The sequence below is a fragment of the Podarcis filfolensis genome (assembly GCF_964270895.1).
Source record: "Podarcis filfolensis genome assembly, chromosome: 4".
NCBI lineage: Eukaryota > Metazoa > Chordata > Lepidosauria > Squamata > Lacertidae > Podarcis > Podarcis filfolensis.
Genome location: NC_139607.1, coordinates 95,387,665 through 95,414,420, shown reverse-complemented (window position 1 = coordinate 95,414,420; position 26,756 = coordinate 95,387,665). Strand labels below are relative to the sequence as shown.

The following is a 26,756-nucleotide window of genomic DNA, read 5'->3' as shown; positions in this document are numbered from 1 at the left end:
TAATGAAAGGACTAGGAGCTCAGCTCAGTTCTGGAATGATAAATCCCTAGGTTGCACCATCGCATTAGCTTTGCTGATTATGATCCTCGTGCCTCTGTCCCATTTTGTGATGTTCCTTTCGCCCTGCAGCCCTCGATGGCTTACAGAGCTGTGGCTTTTCGATCAATATGCTGCCATGTCACGCTAAATTTCATCCATGCCAGTTGGCTTGGTGTGACGCAGCAGAGGACATCGTCAGACGTGTCGCCGCCCCTTGTGCACACGTGTGCTTCTGTTCTCCCACGAATCAGCAAGAACTGCGAGCCGGAATGAGCCAATTTTTGCCACATGGCGTGATCCATGAAACGGCAAGGAAATTGCGGTGAGAAACTACCACTACGTTATTTTCAGGGCTAAGAGAGGCAGCAAACAGTTTTCTTCTGGGAGTGACGCTCTGTTCCGCCAGACTTCCCGAAATGGCTTTTGTTGTTGTTTAGTCGTGTCCAACCCTTCGTGACCCCATGGACCAGAGCACGCCAGGCATTTCTGTCTTCCACTGCCTCCCGCAGTTTGGTCAAACTCACGTTGGTCGCTTCGAGAACACTGTTCAACCATCTCGTCCTCTGTCGTCCCCTTCTCCTTGTGCCCTCCATCTTTCCCAACATCAGGGTCTTTTCCAGGGAGTCTTCTCTTCTCATGAGGTGGCCAAAGTATTGGAGCCTCAGCTTCAGGATCTGTCCTTCCAGTGAGCACTCAGGGCTGATTTCCTTAAGAATGGATACGTTTGATCTTCTTGCAGTCCATGGGACTCTCAAGAATCTCCTCCAGCACCACAATTCAAAAGCATCAATTCTTTGGCAATCAGCCTTCTTTATGCTCCAGCTCTCACTTCCATACATCGCTACTGGGAAAACCAAAGCTTTTACTATACGGACCTTTGTTGGCAAGGTGATGTCTCTACTTTTTAAGATGCTGTCTAGGTTTGTCATTGCTTTTCTCCCAGGAAGCAGGCGTCTTTTAATTTCGTGGCTGCTGTTACCATCTGCAGTGGTGGCTTTTACACCTTGTGAAATATCAGAGAAAAGGCAGAAATAAACAGGTAGAGGATACTGCCGTGTGAATGTAGCCCTAGGCTTAGTGTGTGCTCGAAGACAGCCTGTTCTTAGTTTTAATTAAAGAACAGGCTGTCTGTCTTTTGCACCTGGCTCTGGTTGGTAGATCTTGGTGTTTTAATAAAGGAGCAAAAGTAGATCTAGGAAGTAGATCCTGAGGTCTGTCCTCCTATGCTCTGCACCACACCTGTGTTATTCATCTAGAGCAGGGGTGGTAAACTTGTGGTCTTTCAGATGTTGCAAGATTGCAAGTCCCACCAATTAAAGAACTGTAGAGCTGGAAGGGACCACGGGGACAATTTATTCCAACCCCCTGCAATGCCTGAGATTAAATCTTGTGCTCTACCGACTGAGCTACCCCAGGTCTTTGGTTACGCTGACTGGGGCAGATGGGAATGGAGAGTCCCACACCATCTGGAAAGCCATTGGTTTGCCGCAACAATCAAGATGTACCGTATTTTTCGCTCTATAAGACGCACTTTCCCCCTCCTAAAAAGTAAGGGAAAATGTGTGTGTGCAGCGATCCCACTTGCTGTCCTGGCTTAGCCGAGCGCAGCCTTTCCCAGGCAGTGGGAGCCTTCCTCCCGCTGCCCGGGAGAGGCTGCGCGCGGCTATCCCATAAGCCAGAACAGCAAGAGGCTATCCCAGAAGCCAGATCCCTCTTGCTGTTCTGGCTTCTAGGATTCAGATTTTTTTTTCTTGTTTTCCTCCTCCAAAAACTAGGTGTGTCTTATGGTCTGGTGTGTCTTATAGAGCAAAAAATACAGTAATGTATGTGGAATTATTCCCGCCACCATTCCTTGCTTTTCTAAGGTTGAGATGGGGAGAAGGGGAGGTAAGAACGAGACATATGTCAAATCAGGATCAGGTGTTGCTACTGTAAATCTATGTAGGACATCTTTGTGAGAAGAAAATCTAATCCACCTAAGGTGGTTGGATGGCGCAATGTATGCCTCCTTCCGGCAACTCCTGCAGCCAAGCGGGTGCCAAACGTATTGCTCTGCTTTCCTTCGGACCACATCAGCGATATTAAGAGGAGGGGTCTTGTCGTCTGGGCAGCCCAGGACCTCCATGCACACAGCCCAAGCTTTTGCCCCGGGGAGGTCACGTTAGTGCTGCTAATGCAGCAAAAATAACGCGAGAGGCAGCAGTTATGAGTTACCGGTCTCTGCAGCCACAGCAGGCGCTGTGATTCTCCAGCAGCTTGGTTTCGCCCCCAGAGGCACACCTATGAAGTCCGATTCCAAGGCTGACCACTGATCCTTCCAGCCCAGTCTTGTCTGCTTTGACCAGGGGTCAGCAACCTTTTTCAGCCGTGGGCCGGTCCACCATCCCTCAGACCATGTGGTGGGCCTGACTATATTTTTTTTTGGGGGGGGGGGGAATTAACGAATTCCTATGCCCCACAAATAAAAAATAAATAAAAGGACACATTCCACTCATGTAAAAACACCAGGCAGGCCCCACAAATAACCCAGAGATGCATTTTAAATAAAAGGACCAGGCAGGCCCCACAAATAACCCAGAGATGCATTTTAAATAAAAGCACACATTCTACTCATGTAAAAACACGCAGATTCCTGGACCGTCCGCGGGCAGGATTTAGAAGGCGATTGGGCCGCATCAGTTCCCTGGGCCTTAGGTTGCCTACTCCTGGTTTTGACTGTCAGCAGATCTCGAGGGTCTCAGGCAGAAAAAAGATCTTTTTCATCCCTTGCCACCTGACCCTTTTTAACAAGGGACCAAGCCTAGGATCCTCTGCTTTGCATGAGATCTACAACTGATCTATGGCCTTAATAAAATCCCGGCTGCTGGCAATGGAGACCAGCCCTAACTTGCTTGACTAAAAGCTACGGTACTGCCCGCTTTGTATTTCATCGAGAAACATCTCTGTTTCCTCTTTGAAAGACTGCCCTTTTTAAAACTAAAAAAATCACAGCCCTACCTCTTCCTTTATCCAAACAGCCCTTTCCATTTCTGCAAAAGTGAAGGATAATGAGGTCTTTTATGGCACCGTATGAGAAATTTCACTTAAGAACTGTGCACTCTATTGAATTCCATGCCGGTTAACCGTTCAATAGTTCCATTTCCCCCTTTTCTTCTCTCAGCGCAAGGAGATGTTGGGGCGGTTTTGTGCGTTCGTCTCCATTTCTCCTGCCAAGTCTCCTGTTGGGAAGTGAAGGCAGCCTGTTTACTCATCTCCGGACAAGCGCTGCCTTTCCTTGAGGGTCTGATCTGCATTGGCCCACTGCCCTCTACTGGCCTGTCCTTGAATAATAACAATACGACAAAAACAGAATCAGCTGGTACCTAGGAGCATAAGGAGCTGCTTTCTATTAATTCAGAGCATTAGTACATTTAGCTCAATATTGCCAACACGGACTGGTAGTGGCTCTCACACCCACTGCCTGAAGGCACCAGGGCATGAAGGTTCCTTTAAGGCAGTTCCAAAGTTGGGACCCACTGGAGAAGTCCTGGAGCTGTTGGGGAAAGTGGCACCACCTCAAGAACACAGGTCCAGGATGAGCAACATCGCTGCTCCACATAGTTTGACCAGAAATAAGGCGGCTTTCTATGGTATGGTCTCTTTCTCTCTTCTTCTGCCATCTCCTGTCTGGGAGGGAAATTCCTGAAGAATGGTTGTTTAGTCATTTAGTCGTGTCCGACTCTTTGTGACCCCATGGACCAGAGCACGCCAGGCACTCCTGTCTCCCACTGCCTCCCGCAGTTTGGTCAAACTCATGCTGGTAGCTTTGAGAACACTGTCCAACCATCTCGTCCTCTGCCGTCTCCTTCTCCTTGTGCCCTCAATCTTTGCAATACGGTAAATACCCAGCAAAGCTCTTTTGGTTCCTCTAGGTGGCACCATCTTAACAGTTTATAACCAGCAGCCTCATCCCTAGGGCTTAAGAGATGCAACCATTTCCATTAAAACCCATCCAAAATCATACAAGCTAGCATCCCACAAGCAGAAATGTTCAAAAACTCCACAGAGAAATGACATTCAAGTGTCACCATTTGCATTACTTCAAATGCTGGGGTAGGCAAAAGCCAGAGGGGAGGGAAGTGTGAAACTCCCATAGAAATATTTGCTAACCATATCGGAACTGTCCTTGGCTTTCCCTCAAATTCCTCAGATGTTTCTCTCAAGTAGCACCCTACACAAACATTCCTGAAAGTTTCGCTTTCGGTGAAGGGTGCAACTAGCCAGTCTAAAAGTATTGCTCAACATTTCTGGGAAATGCTCAAGTTTGTTTGGATGCGTGTTTGCAGCATGGAATCCAGAACTGTGCTGCTCCAAAAGCGGCGGATGCTCTTTGGTGCCCAGATTCCATGTGTGGGAAGAGGCCATTCTCAGCTGAATTGAGAAGCCACTTAACATGTTTGTGGGAATGGTAGTACTGGCTTCTTAACTTCAACCCACAAACTCGTTCTGCTCAGGGGGGAGAGGACGGGACGCTAATCTGCTTTATATTGATTGATTGTTCTACATATTGTTTTAGAGCAGGTGAAGGTGTGGCTCTCTGGGTGTCGCTGGACTTTAGCTCCCACCAACCCCACGTTGGACAAAAGATTCTTACATTGCTGAAGGTTGGGCTAGATGACCCTTGTGGTCCCTTCCAACTTTACTATTCTACAATTCTATATACCTTTTCTGCATTCGTAAGAACTCAACCATTTAGTGTGGGAACTACCTGCCTATTAATAATAATAATAATTTTTTATTTATACCCCACCCTCCCCAGCCAAGGCCGGGCTCAGAGCGGCTTACAAGCAATAATAAAAACAAGATGAATGATTACAACTTAAAAACAAAAATAAAAAACAACATTAAAATAATGGAACATTAAAATATTAAAATGTAGCCTCATCGCAGGAGGAGAAGGAAAAGAAAAAGGGCTTGAGATCAAGCCCTCCAGAGTGACTGAGGCAATCCAGTCAGATGGGCAGAGTATAAATAATAAAATTATTATTATTATTATTAAGCAGGTGGTGCCTGCTCCACTCTTTCCAATGCCTACATCTCTTTTGCAGGCCACTTGTTGTTGCTGTTTTACAACAAGTGGTGCAGAGGGAAGGAACAAATGAATGGATATGAAAGGAAGTAAATAAAATGGAAACAGATTTGACGATAAAGGCATGACAAGAAATAACCTACCCCACGTTTGGGATAGGTAACTATTTTTAAAGAAGGGCAATCTGACCTTTGCTGCAAATAACAAATTATTTTTATTTTAGTAGCAGGACGCCTACTAGTGGCACAGATTGCAACATCTGTGCATTTCTCCTTGGAAATGGAATGTATGTTCCATCGCTGTATCTGAAATATTAACCAAGAGATTACATATACTGAATAATCCAAATGATGTAGACAATTTTGTTGAAACACGGCATCCTTTTACAAAGGACTTTACTGATAAACCTTAAGGACAGCTGCTACTGAAGTCACAGACTTTCTTTCACCTTTGGTGGACGTGTCCAAAGATTAAGGCTTTCTGGGAGATGATATATAATGAAATGAAAAGGTATTTAAATATACCTTCCTGAAGAAACCAGAGGCCTTTCTCCTGGGCCTTTGTCCTCGGCCAATTGGTGCCAAAGAAGGATAGAACTTTTTTTATGTATGCAACAACAGCAGCAAGAATACTTATTGCAAAGTATTGGAAGACACAAGAGCTACCCACCCTGGAAGAGTGGCAGATGAAGGTGATGGATTATATGGAATTGGCGGAAATGACTGGCAGAATCCGAGACCTGGGAGAAGAGTTGGTGGAAGAAGACTGGAAGAAATTTAAAGACTACCTTCAGAAACACTGTAAAATTAATGAATGTTAAAATGATGTTGGACTGAAAATAAGTGGCATTAGCAACAAAGTTAATAAGAATATGCAAAAATGAATTGATAAATGGATGAAAATATAGAGTTATAATATGTTAAGATATAGAGTTAAGATAAACGAAAGAAGGTAAGGATTTGCTGATTTGATTATTTAAATGGGAATACAAAAAGGGGAGGTATGAGGAGGTCAAGGAAACAAGCTAATGAGTTTAAAGTTACTAAAAACGGATTTGTTTTTTAATTCTTTTTTATCTATTTGTTTTTTGTATTTTGTATTTTTATTCCTCTTTTTTCTCTTTTATGTATTTTTCTATGTTTTCTTTTTTGTATCTTTTTCTTTCTATGTGACTTTTTTCTATTTTGTAAACTTATGTTTTTGTAAAATCACAATAAATATTTTTTTTTTTTTTAAAATGAAGTCACAGACTGGGCTTTGGCACACTTAATTAGACTGATCTAACCTGGAGCAGGGAACATTGGGATGTTGTCCTTTCATTTTTCTTTTCTGTGTTGGTGTTGTTTTATTATTATTATTATTATTACAATGGGTATACCGCCCTATACCCACAGATCTCGGGGTAGTTCAAGAACTAACAACATGCCATGGAAGAAATCTATTCGGTAGATTGTAATTGTTGTTACGTATTGGAAATCAATAAAACTATTGTATACTTACAGAAAAAAGGCAGTACAAGTTCCAGCAGCACTGCTTTCAAAAGTTCTCCTCACGATCCCCTAAAGGCTGCAGTCTCCACCTCGCCATAAGCCGGTAGGTGGCCACACTGGCCCTCGCCCAGCCCCCCTCCCAACCTTTTATTATTATTACTATCATCGTTATTATTATTTATTTCTCTGCCTCCAGAGCCCCCTGTCAATAAGCAGGCCTAGCCCCACCCCCTTCTTCTTCTTCTATGGTGATCCCTCGTAGCCGAGTAAGATTGTCTTCCATAAACACAGTTTTAACAATGAGTCCGTAAGTGACTGTGGAGGCCAATTCTGGATCCACACGTCCTTCCACAGTGGGGACATTGGTTTCCGGGCAGGAGCTGATCACGGTGTGGATTTGCCAAGCGTGTCTTCCTCCTAGCACGTTTCTCCCTTGCGTCCAGAGTTCGAGTGTCTTCAAAGACCACGACACTTTTGGTAAAGGCAATCAGTTCTGTCACCTTTTTAAAAGACATTGATAATTTTGGCATCTCTAAAGTCTGCTGGGATTTCCTCTTTCCCAGATTTTTTTCAGTGAGCTTGTGAAATTGTTGTGCAAGTTCAATTCCGCCCACTTTGAAGATTTTGGCAGGTATCCCATCAGGTCCACTGGCTTTGTTGTTTTTCATTTGGTTAGTAGCTGTACACAACTCTCCCGCATTTGGACATACTGCAAGCTCATCTCTAATTTGTTTTTGCGGGATTTGTGAGAGGACTTAAGCAGCTATGGGTTAGTTGTGATTAAGGAGATGTTGGTAATGTTCTTTCCAGCGCAATGCAATAACTTCTTTATCTTTTAGAAGTGTGATACTATCTGCTGAGCGTATGCCATGATTTATTGGCCCATAGATGCGTCTTTGCGGCTTTAAAGAAACTCTGTGCATAATGAGTATCGGCTAAGTGCTGGATCTCTTGAGCTTTTTTTTAGTTCTCTGGTTCTTCTTTGAACCTCAGCCTTAGCGTTGGCATAGGTTTTTTTCTTAGTGGCACAGTTTCTATCTCTTTGCCAGATCTGAAAGGCCTTCCTTTTCTTGTCAATCATGCGTTCAATCTCACTGTCATTCTCATCAAACCAATCCTGGTGTTTCTTGGTTTGGTATCCAATAGTTTGCTCACAGGCTGCAATAATGGATGTTTTTAGCTTGATCCAGTGTATTATTATTGTTATTGCTATTATTTCTTTCTCTGCCTCTAGAACTCCCTGTCAATAAGCAGGCCCTTGCCTAGCCACTCCTTCCCCCTGCTCAGCCTATTATTAATTCATATCATCATCATCATCATCATTATTATGTTCAGTTTCTGTTAATTGGTTCTCATGGGAAACTTACAGATTCTGGCTTCACACAATTAACTCAAGGCCGTGTCAATTTACTCTTGGCAGAAAGCCAAGGTCAGCTTGACCTAGAAACTACCTACTCTGATTGGTTAACGACCAGCACTCAACTCTGTTATCTAGGGATTGCTAGCACAGTTTGGTGTGTTAGGGGTGTGTTAGGAGTAGAAGTGCTGTGTATGGTTAAGAGAGAGAGAGAGAGAAAGAAAGGATTTATTTTGCTTTGTTTTGTATGCAGAAACTCTGCTGGTTTTATTTTTCCTTTTAATAAATCCTGTAAATAGTTATTCTGAGTCTAGCTGACTAGTCATTTCCACCTCAACTAGCTTCTTCGCTGTGCAGGAAAACTCTGCTACGTTTGGGCTAAAGCCATTAGAGCTATGCCTGACACTCCAAAGTTCCATGAGGTTATGGGCATTGTGCTGCCAGCCTGAGTTGTGGTGGTGTCAGCATCAACGGCGTTGGTTCCAGTAGTTCCAGAAGTTGTTGTTCCTGTTGGTGCAGCAGATGGACACTGGCTGGTTCCTGACTGTGGTGAGCTGGTGACGCAGTGGACACAAGGACAACAGCTGCAGCGTGTGAGTGCTGGGTGCTGTGGTTCCTGTTTTCTCTCTCGGTGGTCGTGAGTAGCTGGTTCCGGGTTCCAGGGACATCGCTCTCAAGATGGCCTCACAACCAGTTCAGATGGCTTTTGAGCGTCTGAATGACTCCAATTACTTGCTGTGGTCGGAACACATGCAGGCAGTGCTGCAGAGGGATCGTCTCTGGCAAGTGGTGAGTAAGTTTCCTGCAAAGCCTGATGATGAAGACCTCGATAAAGACCAAAGAGCAAGGGCCACAATTGTCTTGGGGCTGGAAGATTCCCAGTTGCCGTATGTGAGGGGAATCAAGACAGCTAGAGGTGTGTGGCAAGCACTTAAAGAACTCCATGTGCGTGAGACAGCGGTTTCCAAGCTGTTCATTCGCAAGGCATTGTACAAGGCAATGTTACAGCCTGGGGTTACAATGCAGGAACACCTACACAGTTTACAGTTAAAGTTTGCTGCGCTACAGGAAAGAGACTGTGCATTAGACCAGCAGGAGAAGGTGGCTATTATTTTGAGTTCTCTCCCGGAAAGCTGGGATAATTTAGTTTTGTCTCTAGAAGGCATACAGGAGCGTGATTTATCAGTCAGTTACGTTACTGGGCGTTTGATTGAAGAATGGCAGAAGAGGCAAGAAAGGTCGTTGGCTGCAGAGGCTTCTACAGGCGGGCGGTTTGGAAGGAGTTCTCATGCCGTGCCAGAGGTGAAGCAAGAGCAGCATGCCGGTGAGGAGTCTGCGTTTGCTGTTAGGCGTTGTTTCCGATGTGGGTCTTCAGCGCATCTAAAACGACAATGTCCTGAGTTGGTCAAGTCTCAGTTGCCGGTGCAGGAGCAGAGACGAGATCATCAGCAGCAGCAGCAGCAGCAGCAGCGGAAAAAGAAGTTCTTCAAACAAAAACAGTCGGCTCAGCTGGTGACCGCCGAGGTCAAGATTGCTGATGAGAAACAAGCTGTCTGGGTGGTCGATTCGGGAGCGTCTCGGCACATCGTAAATTCAGATGAATTGTTTGTTTCCAAGAACTCAGCACAGCGCAGCCAGGTGGCTCTAGCAGACGGAAGTACTTCCGAAGTGATTTCGGGGGGTGCAGTTTTTGTTCCTTGTCTTCATGAATGCCTGCAAAATGTACTTTATGTGCCTTCATTAAGGAGCAATCTGATGTCTGTAGATTGTTTGCTAAAAGCTGGGTTTAAAGTGTATTTTGAAGGAGACAGTTGCATTATTAAGAAGGCTGGTGAGATTTTAGGCACTGCTAAGTCAGAGGGAGGCTTGTTTTGGCTTAAAGCGGGATCTCAAGTTGCAGCAGTAGTCAGTAAATCTCAGCCTGCAGTGAATAACAAAGCTATACATGACAACTGTGTGCACTTATTGCATAGGAAAATGGGGCATGCTGGCTGGAAAAGTATACTAAAAATGTCTGAATTGGCTGGTGGGGGTAATTTAAAGAGTTGTAACAAGTACCTTGATTGTAATGTTTGTAAAAAGGTTAAAACCCACAGAGTCTCTTACCCCAGAAGTGACAGAGTTAGTGAGTCACCGCTACAGCTGGTTCACATGGACATAATTGGTCCGTTTGCTGTAAGCAGGGGTGGATCGCGTTTTTCATTAACAATTGTGGATGACGCCACGCGTTATTCTTGGGTTTTTCCCATGAAGAATAAGGGTGACGTGTTCACTAAGTTTAAAGGCTGGGTGGCATCTGTGGAAAGATTTCTGTCCATTAAACTCAAAAGGATTCAGACGGACAGAGGTGGCGAATTTATGTCAAATGCTTTTAGAGATTGGTTACAAAAGCGTGGCATTGGGCATAGAAAAACGAACGCTTTTTCCCCAGAGGAGAATGGCGTTGCAGAGCGAAAAAACAGATCTTTACAAGACATGATGTTTGCCATGCTTGATGATGCTGATTTGCCCATGTCTTATTGGGGGGAGAGCATGCTCACCGCGTGTTATCTTCAAAATAGGCTCTTTCATCAAACAATAGGTACAACTCCGTACTTTAAATTGTTTCAGAAAAAACCCAAAATTGACCATTTGCATGTGTTTGGATCAAAAGCCTGGGTATTAATTCCAAAACAAATGAGAAAGAAGGGAGATCCTAAGACCAAACAGTTAGTGTTTGTGGGTTACCAGGAGCTGGGAAAAGGTTTCCGCTTTGCTGAAGGGACAAATGGCATTGTGATCTCCAGGAATGCCACTTTTTGTGAACATAGTGGCTGGGAGAGACTACATGCCAATACTGAGGTTTGGTTTGAACCTTCCCAGGAGCTTCATGACTCTGAAGGTAAACATAGAGAATCAGAGTCTGAGGGGGAGGAAAGTTCAGATAAGAGCTCTCAAGAAAGTGGAATTAGCCAGAGACCAGTTGCTAAGCAACAAAAGAGAGGTCGTAGTTCTGAGGAGGAAAGTGGGTCAGAAGAAAAATTTTCTCCCAGAAGATCTAAAAGACAAAACAAGGGAGTGCCTCCGGTGCGTTTTTCTCCAGATACTGCAAATGTGTTTAGTGTAATTGCAGAGCCCAAGAGTTTTCAGGAGGTGTTAAAGTTACCAAAAGAGGAGGCAGAGCTCTGGAAACAGGCAATGGAGGAAGAGATGTCCTCTCTGAATGAGCACAAGGTTTTTACACCAGTAGCAGCGCCTGAGGGGGCAAAGATTGTAGGCTGCAGGTGGGTGTACAAACTTAAACCTCTGGTGACAGGAGAGTACAAATACAAAGCTTGTTTAGTGGCTCAAGGATACTCTCAGAGGCCCGGTTAGGACATATCTAGGGTTGGAAGTGTGCTGGGCCCAAGATGGCAGCTGCCTAATTAGTCAGCAGAACAAAGTTAAACAACTACTGACTACATACAGGATGCAGGATTGCAAAGGGGCAGTGGTGCCTATGGATCCAGGTTTCATAAAAACACTTCATACAGATGAGAGTCCTGAATTTGAACATCCTGATGTATATCATTCTGTAATTGGAAGTTTATTGTATCTAGCACAGTGGTCCAGACCTGATATTAGCTATGCAGTAGGCATATTAAGTAGATTGGTCTCAAAACCCACACTAAATGCCTGGAAAGGGGTAAAACAAGTTCTGAGATACCTCAAACAGACAATTGGCTATATGTTACAATTAAATTCTTCAGAGGATGAAATGTTGAGTTGCTACTGTGATAGTGACTGGGGAAATTTGCCGGATAGAAAATCTGTCACAGGACTAGTCATAATGGTTGGTGGAGCTTTAATCAGCTGGCGGTCACGCAAGCAAGATGTTGTAAGTGTGTCATCAACGGAATCAGAGTACGCCGCGTTGAGTGAATTGTGCAACGAGGTGATTTATTTCAAGCATTTGTTAACAGATTTAAATGTAAATTGTGGAGAACCAGTGCAAGTTTACATTGATAATCAAGCTTGTATAACCTTAAGTAAAACAGAGGGTTTCAAATCGCGTTCCAAACATATCTCTGTAAAATACCAAAATGTGCGTTGCTGTGTACAAGACAATGTAATCACCTGTACTTATGTATCAAGTGAAGAAAATGTAGCAGATGTGTTAACTAAACCATTGGCAAAGGTAAAGAACAAGCGAATGTGCAAGGGTTTAGGTTTGCTGGAAAAATAATCTCCTACATAGGTGTATTTGATGTTAATTGTCCAGCAGAATCTGTGAGGGGGTGTTCAGTTTCTGTTAATTGGTTCTCATGGGAAACTTACAGATTCTGGCTTCACACAATTAACTCAAGGCCGTGTCAATTTACTCTTGGCAGAAAGCCAAGGTCAGCTTGACCTAGAAACTACCTACTCTGATTGGTTAACGACCAGCACTCAACTCTGTTATCTAGGGATTGCTAGCACAGTTTGGTGTGTTAGGGGTGTGTTAGGAGTAGAAGTGCTGTGTATGGTTAAGAGAGAGAGAGAGAGAAAGAAAGGATTTATTTTGCTTTGTTTTGTATGCAGAAACTCTGCTGGTTTTATTTTTCCTTTTAATAAATCCTGTAAATAGTTATTCTGAGTCTAGCTGACTAGTCATTTCCACCTCAACTAGCTTCTTCGCTGTGCAGGAAAACTCTGCTACGTTTGGGCTAAAGCCATTAGAGCTATGCCTGACACTCCAAAGTTCCATGATATTATTAGTTTTTTCTCTGCCTCCAGAGCCCCCTGTCACTAAGCGGGCCCTTGCCCAGCACCCCCTTCCCTCTGCTCGGCCTATTATTAATTATAAATATTATCTTCATCACTATTGTCATCATTATTAGTTCTTTATCTGCCTCCAGAGCCCCCTGTCAATAAGCAGGGCCTCTCCCAGCCCCCCTTCCCCCTGCTCGGTCTATTATTAATTAAGATGATCTCCGCAGGCAGCTGGATCGAGGCGGGTCAGGGCTGCTGATTCTTCTAGACCTGTCAGCAGCCTTTGACATGGTCGATCACGAACTCCTGGACCACCGCCTTGCCGACGTGGGGCTCCAGGGCACAGTCCTTCAATGGCTGCGCTCGTTTCTCTCTGGTCGGGGACAGAGGGTGGCGCTTGGGGGGGAATTGTCATCGCGCCACTCCTTGGTGTGTGGAGTGCCTCAGGGTGCGATACTCTCCCCGATGCTTTTTAACATCTTTATGCGCCCCCTCGCCCAGCTTGTCCGGAGTTTTGGGTTGGGTTGCCATCAGTATGCCGATGACACCCAACTCTATCTGTTGATGGATGGCCATCCTGACTCGGCCCCAGACACACTGACCAGATGTCTGGAAGTGGCTGGATGGTTACGTGGGAGCCGGTTGAAGTTAAATCCTTCGAAGACAGAGGTCCTCTGGCTGGGACGGGACGATATGGGATTGAGGGGGCAACTCCCATCTCTTGCGGAGGTGCAATTAGTGCCAGCACCGTCCGTTAAGAGTTTGGGTGTAATCTTCGATACCTCCCTCTCCATGGAGGCGCAGATTACAGCTATAACAAAGGCGGCATTTTTTCATCTCCGCCAAGCTAAGCAGTTGGCTCCTTATCTCTCTCGCCCTGACCTAGCCACTGTGATCCACGCGACGGTCACCTCCAGACTGGATTATTGTAACTCGCTGTACGTGGGGCTGCCCTTGAGACTGACCCAGAAACTCCAGCGGGTGCAGAATGCCGCGGTGAGACTCCTTATGGAGTCTTTGCTGCGAGATCACATTCATCCGGTACTATACCAGCTGCACTGGCTTCCAGTGGAGTACAGGATCAGGTTTAAGGTGCTGGTTTTAACCTTTAAAGCCCTATACAGCCTAGGACCCTCGTACCTACGGGACCGCCTCTCCTGGTATGTCCCACAGAGGAACTTACGGTCTGCAAATAAAAACATCCTGAAGGTCCCCGGCCTCAGAGAGGTTAGGCTGGCCTCAACTAGAGCCAGGGCTTTCTCGGCTGCGGCTCCGATCTGGTGGAACGCTCTGTCACAAGAGACTAGGGCCCTGCCCAGCGCTCCCTTCCCTCTGCTTGGCCTATTATTAACTATTACTATTATTATTATCACTATTATTATTATCATTATTAGTTCTTTCTCTGCCTCCAGAGCAGTTCGGCCCTGCTCGGCCTATTATTAATCATCATCATCACCACCACCACCACCACCACTATTATCATTATTTCTTTCTGTGCCTCCAGAGCCCCCTGCCAATAAGCAGGCCCTCTCCCAGCCCCCCTTCCCCCCCTGCTTGGCCTATTATTAATTAATATTATCACCACCACTATTATTATTATCATTATTAGTTCTTTCTCTGCCTCCAGAGGCCCCTGTCAACAAGCAGGCCCTCTCCCAGCCCCCCTTCCCCCTGCTCGGCCTATTATTAATTATTATTATTATTATCACCCTCACTATTATTATTATTATCATTATTAGTTCCTTCTCTGCCTCCAGAGCCCCCTGCCAATAAGCAGGCCCTCTCCCAGCCCCCCTTCCCCCTGCTCGGCCTATTATTAATTATTATTATTATTATCACCCTCACTATTATTATTATCATTATTAGTTCCTTCTCTGCCTCCAGAGCCCCCTGCCAATAAACAGGCCCTCTCCCAGCCCCCCTTCCCCCTGCTCGGCCTATTATTAATTATTATTATTATTATCACCCTCACTATTATTATTATTATCATTATTAGTTCCTTCTCTGCCTCCAGAGCCCCCTGCCAATAAGCAGGCCCTCTCCCAGCCCCCCTTCCCCCTGCTCGGCCTATTATTAATTATTATTATTATTATCACCCTCACTATTATTATTATTATCATTATTAGTTCCTTCTCTGCCTCCAGAGCCCCCTGCCAATAAGCAGGCCCTCTCCCAGCCCCCCTTCCCCCTGCTCGGCCTATTATTAATTATTATTATTATTATCACCCTCACTATTATTATTATCATTATTAGTTCCTTCTCTGCCTCCAGAGCCCCCTGCCAATAAGCAGGCCCTCTCCCAGCCCCCCTTCCCCCTGCTCGGCCTATTATTAATTATTATTATTATTATCACCCTCACTATTATTATTATCATTATTAGTTCCTTCTCTGCCTCCAGAGCCCCCTGCCAATAAGCAGGCCCTCTCTCAGCCCCCGCTTCCCCCTGCTCGGCCTATTATTAATTAATATTATTATTATCACCCTCACTATTATTATTATTATCATTATTAGTTCTTTCTCAGCCTCCAGAGCCCCCTGTCAGTAAGCAGGCCCTCTCCCAGCCCCCCTTCCCCCCCGCTCGGCCTATTATTAATTATTATTATTATCACCCTCACTATTATTATTATTATTAGTTCCTTCTCTGCCTCCAGAGCCCCCTGTCAATAAGCAGGCCCTTTCTCAGCCCCGCTTCCCCCTATTATTAATATTATTATTATTATCTTCATCACTATTATCCTCATTATGAGTTCTTCCAGTGCCTCTCTTCTATCCTCCTCCTCCTTCCCAGTCAGGAGGTCGACGTAGTGAGGCCTCCGCGGCCATTAGCAGTGAGGTCGGCGGCCGCGTAGGCGCGGAAGGCGCGGCGGAGTGCGTAGGCCTCAGCCCGTCTCCATGGCGACGCGGAGGCCGGGCCCCGCTTTAGAGGAGGAGGAGGAGCGGGCCTCCTTCTCCTCCCTGCGAGGCGGGCCTCTCTCGCCGCCGCCGCCGCCGAGGGCGGGGCCAGCTCGGCGGACGGCCCATCCGGGGAGCGGCGGCCGCCCTCCTTTTTCTTTTTAACCCCGCCGCCCTCCTTCCCTCGAGCCCGCCGGCCGCCTCTCTCTCTCTCTCTCTCTCTCCCTCATCCCGCCTCGCCCGGCGTCACGCAGCGCCATGGCTCCCGCCGGCGACCGCGAGGGCTACTGGGGGAAGCCCACCTCCACCCTGGACTGGTGCGAGGAGAACTACGTCGTCTCCCACTACATCGCCGAGTTCTGTGAGTCGACGCGGGTCGGCGCGTTCAGACGTGCGCGGCGGAGACGCGCCAGCGCGGCCTCCTTGACGGGCGGCTGGGGGAGGGATTGACGGATCCGCTTCTTCCCCGACATCCCCTCAAGGGTTGGGGGTCGGAGGGGTGGGAGGCGTGATTGGGGAAGGTCGTGATCACCGCCCCCCTCCGGAGAATAATTAGGATTATTATCGTTCCCTTAACCGTAATTTTGGCCCCCGGGTCTTTAGGGATTAGAGGCGGCTTCCAGATTATTTTAAAAAAAACACACCTCTAAATGCGTAGGTGGGGCGGGAGTGGGAAAACCATGGCTGCAAAAAAACACCATACGCGGGGATTTTGTTTTATTTTATTAAATTCGCACGCCGCCCCTCATCCGAAGGTCACACGGGGCGGTTTGCAATGTAAGAATGCAAACATGAACTAGGTAACGGGGGAAAAAAGGGAAGTAGAATTCAAACCATGTGTATGCATATTATATATGCGCATATATAAAAATCAGTTAAAACCGTACCAATAATTGCAATTATAGGGCACCAGCCTATTATAATAATTTGTATGTATTTGCTGCATTTGCATCCTACCCTTCCTGCCACCCTCCAGGGAGCTCAAAGTGTTTCTCCTTCTCTTCGTTGCAAATTTGCCTTCGGCAAGGCAGTTATAAATAAATGAATCCCCACAACATCCCTGCAAGGTAGGTTAGGCTGAGAGAAGGCGGCTGGTTTGAATTCCCATCTTTCCCAGGTCCTAGTCTGACCCTCTGACCTCTGCACCACATTGGCTCTGACTGATTTAATAGAGTCACGCTGTGGCAGATAGTTGTGCCATGCATGCATTTTGCATGGGGAAGTGGCAAAAAGGACCCTTTGCAAATTATTCTTCCCCTTCCAATTAGGGTTATGTTAGATTATTAGGTCGGAGAGAGACCGCACAAAACACCTTGGTGCCTGATGGCTACCCCACTGTGGGTATCATAATTATATACTTATCCCAGGGAGGTTAATCCGAGACGCGATTATTCCTAATTGAAAAATTACAAACTGTCCTGTGATCCTTGGATGAAGGAATTGCCTCCCCCAGGGCTCAAGGTGGCTTATAGATAAACTAAGAACAGCTAAAACAATAGGAGGAGACATTAAGAAACAATTAAACATTGATGGATAGCAAATATATTAAAAACCTACAGATCATTACGATAAAAACAGCACAGCGCCAGCACTTTCATTAAAAGCAGTCAGTTCCCAAAAGCCTGTTGGAATAAGAGGGTCTTCTTCTTTGGCGATCACTTGTAGCCAAGTAAGATTGTCTTCCATAAACACGGTTTTAACCTTCCACTTATAATAATAATAATAATAATAATTTATTATTTGTACCCCGCCCATCTGGCTGGGTTTCCCCAGCCACTCTGGCCGGCTTCCATAGAAACCAAAAATACACTAAAATATCACAGATTAAAAACTTCCCTGAACAGGGCTGCCTTAAGATGTCTTCTGAATGTCAGGTAGTTATTTATCGCTTTGACATCTGGTGGGAGGGCGTTCCACAGGGCAGGCGCCACTACCGAGAAGGCCCTCTGCCTGGTTCCCTGTAGCTTTGCTTCTCGCAATGAGAGAACCGCCAGAAGGCCCTCGGCGCTGGACCTCAGCATCCGGGCAGAACGATGGGGGTGGAGATGCTCCTTCAGGTATACTGGGCCGAGGCCGTTTAGGGCTTTAAAGGTCAACACCAGCACTTTGAATTGTGCTCGGAAACGTACTGGGAGCCAATGTAGGCCTTTCAAAACCGGTGTTATATGGTCTTGGCGGCCGCCCCCAGTCACCAGTCTAGCTGCCGCATTCTGGATTAGTTGTAGTTTCCGGGTCACCTTCAAATGTAGCCCCACGTAGAGCGCATTGCAGTAGTCCAAGCGGGAGATAACTTAGCTCACCACACCTGGATGGAGCTTGTAGGGGGTGGAATAGGGATGCCTTTTTGCAGGTGTGAGGAACCTGTGGCTCTTCAGGTGTTGCTGAACTATGGTTGGCCACTGGGACTGGTGGGGTTTTGGGAGTCCAGCAGCACCTGAACACCACAAATTCCCCACCTCAGAGTTAGTGGTATCCTATGCAGATGGCCATGGGGACGTTTTGGAAACGTTCTAAATCAGCCACCCCACCCTATAGAATTTGGCTGGTTGTGTCCTGCCAGATAGTGGTGAGAGAAACATCTTGCAGTGTATGTTCTCCGCTGGTTGCTTTTGTTTTATCTGTGCCACTTCACAGATAATATTTCGGGAAGGGAATGTTTTCAAGGGTGACACATCTTGTTTATCTGTTTTAGGTATCAATAGCTTGCCTTTTTTAAATAAAAATAACAAAAATACTCTGGGTGACAAGTCACCATCTAAAGCATAAGCTAAAACACTATCAGACTTGTTGTTTTTGGCATCTGTCTGTCTCAAGAGACAGTGGAGTGCGTGTCCAGGGGTGAAGTCAAACCACTGTGTTAACAGCACCAAAATGATCTCCCTGGGGCACAAGTCCGGGCAGTGTGTCTGGAGGCCCTGGGCTGCCCAGACCTCGCTCATGTGGTCCAAAGGAAAGCAGAGCAAGACATTTGGCACCAGCTTGGCTGCAGGAGTTGCCGGAAGGTGTACAAGGCGCCATCCAACTGTCTTAGGGACTCTGGATTTGTGTAGGGTTTATTCCTTAGCCTTTTCTTTCCCCCTAGGATATCCCACAAGGCAGCAGAGGTTTAGGATCAGAGTTTTATTTCTCCTAGGTGGCCAACTTCCCAGGTGGACGAGCCCCATCTGCCCCTCAATTCCCTCTACAGCACATGCAGAAACTGCCCTCTTGACGGTTGGACCCACTGTTAGTCTTGTCTGCTCAATCTGCCAGAGCCTGTTTTTGCATGCAAAGGAAGCCCTCGATGTACTGAGGGTTTGAGACCCGTCCAATATCATCACCTGGTTTAACCTGCCATTGGAAACCATTCCCAGGGTGTGACTGCTTTCGCCTGCTGACAGCTTCTAGACGCCTAATCAAAACTAATACCTGCTTAAAGCCACCCAGTACCACAGCAACAACCAAAAAAAACCAGATTCCCAAAACCATTCTGAACAACGCACAGAAGAATCTGATGCGCTGGCAACACCCAGAGAATAGGATGCTGCCTCCAGCAGAGATCAGGATAGGTTAGAAAGGGGAGCACAGTCTGAGGTGGACCACTGCTAGACCACCAAATGCATAGTGGTTTATTACAAACTTGAAAGTGAATGGCAAGTGTTGTCCTCATAATGTTGGATTACAAGTCCCATCATCCTTGGCCATTGGCCATGCTGGCTGGAGCTGTTGGGAGGTGTAGTCCAATATGTGGAGGGCACCACATTAATGACCCCTGGTACAGGACTTGTTCAGCTTTCTTAGTTTCCCCGTGACTCAATGCTGGTTTCATATCTTAGTTTATGCATTTGCATAACTGAGATTTGAGATTCTTGAAACTCAGGAATGCTGAATTTTGGGGACATTGGTCTGCTCCTGCCAGGCACCTTAGTTCTTAAATAAGGCTGTGCGCTCGAGGTCACTTGTTGCCACTTAGTTGTGATCTAACCGTTAGAGACCCCAAGGAGCCCCATGGGACAAAACACTTTGTGATACTCTCTCGTGCTGTTGTGTGGTAGATAAGTCAGCCTTTCATAAGTCCCAGATGATATTCTGCAGCGGAGGCAAAATTCATTTCAGTTTCATTTATCGGAAGGATGTCTTGGAGGTATTTTCCAAAGGGCAAAGCAATGCTGTCCCTACATACAGAGATGCTCAAGAGCCTATGACTCTTTCGAACAGAGTGCTGGAGCAGATGGAAATTAGCATCTCCCTTTTAAATGCTTGTCAACTTCATATGCATCCCTTCGCATTCCCCAAGGAAAGGATGTCATGGCAGCTAGTTGTCAAATAATGGTCTGGAATTCCCTTCAGGCTCACACAGTCCCTCCTCTCCCCATGTGTGCGGATTCCCTCATCTCATGCCTGCTTTGTCCTAGTCAAAGTTTGCTGTTCTGCTCCAATTGGGGAAGCTTTGGTCCACACTAACCAGGAATCTCCTCCAAACAGCAATGTGAAACAGTTTCTGCCGCAGATGCAATTCCCAATATGCTGATTGCAGTTCACCTGATTTGGGCGATAGGACAGTTTATAATTTGAGCAAGTAATGAAGTACACGATACCAGAGCCCAGCCTTTGTTAGTGCATTTCCTTAATCCGACTTAATCCCAGGGTGCAAGTCCTTAACCTGATGAACACGTCCTGCTTGTATGGTTCCCTTCTTAATTTTGCTTTTCCCCATCCCACTCTTTGCATAAATTCCCTTCAAAAACTAAATGGATCCGTCCAGAGGCCAGGGCAGCCAACAGTCACAACTATTAGGAGTCATTCAGGGGCCTCTGCACAGATTCCCTTAACACTATTGGAGGTTTTCAACCTTCTTCAGTCCAAGGCTCCCTTGACCAACTACATTCTTTCTGCAGCTCCCCTGTGGAGAAATGCCCTCCGAGCCTCAAAAACCCAGCTATGTCACCCCCTTGCCTGCAGAGCCGGCAGCCCCTCACCCCTTTTCAAACAACCTCCCCTGTGGAGTGTTCCCTCAGCCTCTTCTATCCCCTTTCCTTGGGAGTCCTCTGGGCAGCCACCGCTCCTGGTCTCTAAGGGGGGCCCCCACCCCAAAGAGAGGTGCCTCTTCACATCGCCCCATAGGGGCCTGAGAAGATGCCCCCAGCCTCAGGGACCCAACAGAGACTGGCCAAAGATGAACATGAGGCAGCAGTGGCGGCAGCAGGTGCCATGGGCTTGCATGGTGGAAAGGCTCCCCTTTGGTGCCGGACACTCAGCTCCCAGGCAGGCATTGCACACAGCAAGCACAAGAAAGCCCAGTGTGACACCTGTCGGCCTGGCGTCCCACTTGCCCATCCTTCACCCACTTGCTTGCTTACCCTGAAGCCACTTCAGCTCTTGCCAACCAGCATCCCCTGGCCAGCTTCTCCAAGAAACAACTGCACAAGCCTTTGGGAGGCAGAGAGGCGAGAGGGCATCAGAGGAGGGAGGGAAGGAAAGAGGGATGGAGGACAGAGTTGCCATCATTCACGGCACTCCAGGGTGCCATGGTTGAAAGCCACTGGCGTACTGAATCACACCCTGCTTGGATAATCACAGCTTTTTCAAGAAGAAAGGGCTTTGTTGAAAGTATGACGCAACTCTGATTTCATATTTAAGTACTGTAGAGTCTGTAACTCCTAGCGACTTGCATTTTAAGAGTGGTATTCAGGGCCACATGTGGAAATTTCTTTACTGTGGAAGATAGGATCGGATGTATGGCAGCTGATTGTGGGAGCCCGAAACTGCTGTGCTCAGGGTAAAATTGAATTACCTGACACTGTGACATCAGTAGGTGGCCCTCTTAATTAAACTTGCCCCATGGGGGAGATAAGAATCTGGAGCATTGGCCAGATTGGGATTGAGATCCTGTTCCCCGTCCCTACCTTATAAGCACAACCTTCACCCATAGTTACCTGGGCCAATACAAGTTTGGGGTCACGCAGTAAACTTTTTTTTTTTTACTTTCTCTCATGGTTGCCATTTACTGCTGTGTGTGTCTTGGTGGTAGGTGACCAGCAAAGTACTGTTTGCCCTCTGCCTCTTTATTACTGGTTTATTTTAAACTATATAACCTGCCCTTTCAGTTTGCAGGGTGGCATACTATACCATAATACTGGATTGGTGAGCATCCACCGTTAACGATCTTCCAAGAGGGAGTAGAGATTTCTCTGCCTCTCGTACGTTAGAGCCGTTTCACCATACAGGCCCTACCTTCACACATGTCCAACAAGTCATAATGCAATAAGTGTTTTGCTTATTGCAATTTACGGCACAGATGGAATTGTTTAAAACACATAACATAGTCTCATTAATCCTTACAGAAACCCTGAGATGTAGGGCAGCACTATAATTCCCATAGTGTGGAGGGTGGCATGCCTGTGGTCATCTTCTGAGTTTGTGGCGTGGCTGAGGCCTCACACCCTTACTGTACAATCCTGTTTGTCTACTTGGAAGTTAGCCCCATTGGGTTCAATAAGACTTATTCCCTGGTACGTTTGTACAGGATTGCTGCCATGCACTCTGTGCTTCGCCACTTTGAACCCAAAGGGGTCCATGGACAAAAGCACACTTTGTTCTGGTCAAACAAGCAGTCAACATTTATAAGAATTATGTACTCTTCTTATAATAGGTTACTAGCTGTAGTCTCATCAAGACCTGTAGCCTAGTTAATGCCAGTAAAGTCTCAAACCCTTTAATTGCTAAAGTGGAAGTCACAGCTACCCCGTAAAAAACAGCCACCTTCGTTACCAGACACAAAGACTGAAATCCAATGTGTGCAATATATAACTATAAATTATGTAAAAATCTTGCCTGCCGTTTCTGATTGGTTGCAGTCTAATAAGTAAATTAGTATAATGTAGCAATGGTGTTAGATGCCACCTGACAAGGTGCCCCATGATATTCTTGTAAAGAAGCTGGTAAAATGCGGTCTTGACTATGCTACCACTCAGTGGATTTGTAACTGGCTGACTGACCGAACCCAAAGGGTGCTCATCAATGGTTCCTCTTCATCCTGGAGAAGAGGGACTAGTGGGGTGCCACAGGGTTCTGTCTTGGGCCCGGTCTTATTCAACATCTTTATCAACGACTTGGATGATGGACTCAAGGGCATCCTGATCAAATTTGCAGATGACACCAAACTGGGAGGGGTGGCTAACACTCCAGAGGACAGGATCACACTTCAAAACGACCTTGACAGATTAGAGAACTGGGCCAAAACAAACAAGATGAATTTTAACAGGGAGAAATGTAAAGTATTGCACTTGGGCAAAAAAAATGAGAGGCACAAATACAAGGTGGGTGACACCTGGCTTGAGAGCAGTACATGTGAAAAGGATCTAGGAGTCTTGGTTGACCACAAACTTGACATGAGCCAACAGTGTGACGCGGCAGCTAAAAAAGCCAATGCAATTCTGGGTTGCATCAATAGGAGTATAGCATCTAGATCAAGGGAAGTAATAGTGCCACTGTATTCTGCTCTGGTCAGACCTCACCTGGAGTACTGTGTCCAGTTCTGGGCACCACAGTTCAAGAAGGACACTGACAAACTGGAATGTGTCCAGAGGAGGGCAACCAAAATGGTCAAAGGCCTGGAAACGATGCCTTATGAGGAACGGCTAAGGGAGCTGGGCATGTTTAGCCTGGAGAAGAGGAGGTTAAGGGGTGATATGATAGCCATGTTCAAATATATACAAGGATGTCACATAGAGGAGGGAGAAAGGTTGTTTTCTGCTGCTCCAGAGAAGCGGACACGGAGCAATGGATCCAAACTACAAGAAAGAAGATTCCACCTAAACATTAGGAAGAACTTCCTGACAGTAAGAGCTGTTCGACAGTGGAATTTGCTGCCAAGGAGTGTGGTGGAGTCTCCTTCTTTGGAGGTCTTTAAGCAGAGGCTTGACAACCATATGTCAGGAGTGCTCTGATGGTGTTTCCTGCTTGGTAGGGGGTTGGACTCGATGGCTGTTGTGGTCTCTTCCAACTCTATGATTCTATGATTCCTTTATTTAAGAAATACTTGGGCTATTTAATAAGTTGTATTTGCACCATCTTTTGAAAACAATCAGGGTCAGGGAATGCCCAGAGGACCTAAATTGCCATTTTGGGCTTCTTAGCGGCTCATCTTAATTCGTTTAGCAGTTCAAGCTGTGTCCATGCACAATTTTCAGGCCCGTCCCTAAAAAGGGACTTAAAATTCAGATTGAATGCTACCCTGTCCAGACTGAATTATTTTATTATTTCCTGTATCCAGATTTTACTTGCAGTTCTAATACAGAATTGAGACATGTAAATGAATACCAGGTGGCGTTGATTAAAGTTTAGAACAGCTGAATATTGGTGCAAATCCCTAGGGAACCTTTTGTGCAGTTTTGCCATTGTGGAAAGTAAAGTAGCTGTGCAGGATCTGTGTTGCTAGACTCTTGTAGGTTAGCAGCTTCTCCCATGGTCCTGGAAACCACATCACAAGTTTTGGTCTGAATTGTCAGATCATTATTTCTACCCAGCTATGGCCAACAGCCAAGGGAAAGCGTAGCCTGAACCAGCAGTTGCTCTTCATGAACAGTAAGGATTCTTGCATTCCCTCAGACTAGGTCAGTGGTTCCCAGACTTCTTTTCCCCATGGACCACTTGAAAATTGGTGAGGGTCTTGGCAGACCACTTGCCTCTTGTGGCAATTGCAGTGCACTGTGCTAGATCGTTTTTGTTGCTTCTTTTGTTTCTTAAATATTGTATTTTATTGTTGAATTCATCGGATTCGAATTTCAATACAGTAGAATGCAATATAATAAAATAAGCCGTAAAATACAGTTAAAAAATCAATATGAATGTGCCATCTTCAACTACGAACCCACACCATGAAGCATTGAAACTTCAGACCACTGGTTAAGTGGGAGAGAGCGAGCAAGGCTGGAGGAGGAGATTTGCAGAACAGATGCTTGGAAAATCCAAGAAACCTTTAGTGAGGCCACATCATCATAGCTTTAGCTAGAACCCCACACTACATACTGCAGAGGCGGCATTTGATATGGTTTGCTAGTAAAAAGAGTAGGAATATGGTTGCTGTAACCGCAGCTGTTGCATGCTGGCACGTGCCTGAATTCAGACCCTTTGTGGCTGGGGACATTTTGACCCCTGCCCTACTCTCTGAAGGCTGTTCCACTCAACAGAGTGTTATTGTTCTGGTGATTCGAAGCCGACATGCCATTCTGCTGGTAAAATGACAGCGTTGGGTCTTTGTGACTCAGCCGCACAAGTCTGTCCTAGAGTAATCTGGGCTGATGTCACTTGGCATTTACAGAGATCTGAGCAGGTACATGGAGAATAAACGTTGAGCAATTCAAGCATCCCAAGTCCGAAGAGTTAGGTGTGTTAGAGATGCTATCAGGTGCAAGAAGAACAGTTACACCCAATAATTCTTAGAAGGACTCAAACGTGAAATGGTTTATCTAATATAAATATGCAACCTGTCATTAAAATCAGCCTTCTTATTAGAGGCCTTGAAATTGGCCAGTGTAACAGCAGTCCCTAAAAAGATACTCAGGGGGGCCAAATTGATGAACATGACACATCCGTTAACATCTGTCTTGGGAAGGCTTTATTTAAACCTGAGATATTCAACATATAGAACAGGGTTTCTGAGCCACATCCTTCACTCGCCCTGCTTCACATTTTCCTCAAGTGTTTTGCCTGACTGAAGCACTTTCTTAAGCAGTTTGTGGAGTGGTTAGAGGGTCAGACTAGGACATGTGAGACCAGGATTCAAATCCCCCACTCAGCCACCAGTAAACTCCGTGGGTGACCCTGGACCAGTCACAGTCTCCCAGCCTAACCCACCTCACAGGTTTGTTGTGAGGATAAAATGGGGAAGAGGAGAGCCATGTACAGTGGTACCTCGGGTTACATACGCTTCAGGTTTCAGACTCCGCTAACCCAGAAATATTACCTCGGGTTAAGAACTTTGCTTCAGGATGAGAACAGAAATTGTGCTCCGGCGGCACAGCGGCAGCAGGAGGCCCCATTAGCAAAAGTGGTGCTTCAGGTTAAGAACAGTTTCAAGTTAAGAACGGACCTCCGGAAAGAATTAAGTACTTAACCCGAGGTACCACTGTATGCTGCTTTGAATTCCTTAGAGGAAAAGTGGGTTTAAATACAACAGTAGATATTGTGATAATGTCTCTTGCTTGCCTGAGTGGAGGGAGGTGTGTGTTGAAACTTCTGGTTTTTGTGTGGCTGGAATGTAGCCCACTGTACAAAGCCCATTGCTCTACCCATTTCCCCCCTTTGGCTGGCCCCATGCACCACTGGTATACGTGACCCTGCAAAATATTCCCAGCCCCTGATAGAGAAGAAGCAGCGTTGCTGAGGAAGGATGAGCATGGCTTCTGCAGAGGGAAGCCTTGCCTTTCCAAGCTTTTAGAATTAATTCCGCATGTCAGCAAGTGTGTAGTCAGGGGTCAGCAACCTTTTTCAGCCGTGGGCCCGTCCACCGTCCCTCAGACCATGTGGGGGGCCGGACTATATTGTGGAAAAAGAAAAAAAAAGAACGAATTCCTATGCCCCACAAATAACCCAGAGATGCATTTTAAATAAAAGCTCACATTCTACTCATGTAAAAAACACCAGGCAGGCCCCACAAATAACCCAGAGATGCGTTTTAAATAAAAGGACACATTCTACTTATGTAAAAACACCAGGCAGGCCCCACAAATAACCCAGAGATGCATTTTAAATAAAAGCACACATTCTGCTCATGTAAAAACACACTGATTCCCGGACCGTCCGTGGGCCGGATTGAGAAGGCGATTGGGCAGCATCCGGTCCCTGGGCCTTAGGTTGCCTACCCCTGAGTGTAGATGGAGCAATTCATTAGACATGGCATTTCAGAGGATTCTGACAGAGTCTGTCACCAAAGCCTTCTGAGTAAGCTTGTAAATCATAGGATAAAAGGACGGGTCTTGTCTTGTAAGTAAGGGGTTAACCAACAGGAAGCAGAGGGTATGGATAAACAGGCAGTTTTTACAATGGAAGGAAGTAGAGAGCAAGGTCTCCCAAGGATTACATTGAGACCATTTATTTGGTATCAAGTTGGGAATGAGTGGCAAGGTTTGGTTTTAGGATGGAGGAACTCAAGCTGCCTGGACATCTCCAAAAGCATCTCTCCAAACTGCGTGAATGGACAACATGATAACAAACAGGG

General features: G+C 46.1%; 2 protein-coding genes across 5 annotated transcripts in view; both read left to right on the top strand.

Annotated features, from left to right (window-relative positions):
* The window catches only part of LOC310760832 (uncharacterized protein), a 96,579-nt gene extending 82,385 nt beyond the window's left edge, over positions 1–14,194 (top strand). The window contains exons 2-3 of one of the 3 annotated variants that reach the window (XM_083610033.1): positions 7,043–7,926; positions 12,671–14,194. In XM_083610033.1, the coding sequence (XP_083466159.1) occupies positions 12,953–14,107 (1,155 nt within the window). In that variant the 5' untranslated portion in view covers positions 7,043–7,926; positions 12,671–12,952 and the 3' untranslated portion in view covers positions 14,108–14,194. Of the gene's footprint in view, positions 1–6,351; positions 7,927–12,670 lie in introns of those variants that run through there. The other 2 variants (XM_083610034.1, XM_083610032.1) reach the window with 2 other exon arrangements.
* A 1,375-nt stretch (positions 14,195–15,569) lies between these two features.
* ACER3 (alkaline ceramidase 3) overlaps positions 15,570–26,756 on the top strand; it is a 54,433-nt gene continuing 43,246 nt past the window's right edge. Inside the window, exon 1 of one of the 2 annotated variants that reach the window (XM_083610139.1) lies at positions 15,570–15,917. In XM_083610139.1, coding sequence (XP_083466265.1) covers positions 15,815–15,917 — 103 coding nt within the window. In that variant the 5' untranslated portion in view covers positions 15,570–15,814. The remainder of the gene's footprint in view (positions 15,918–26,756) is intronic. The other variant, XM_083610140.1, reaches the window with a different exon arrangement.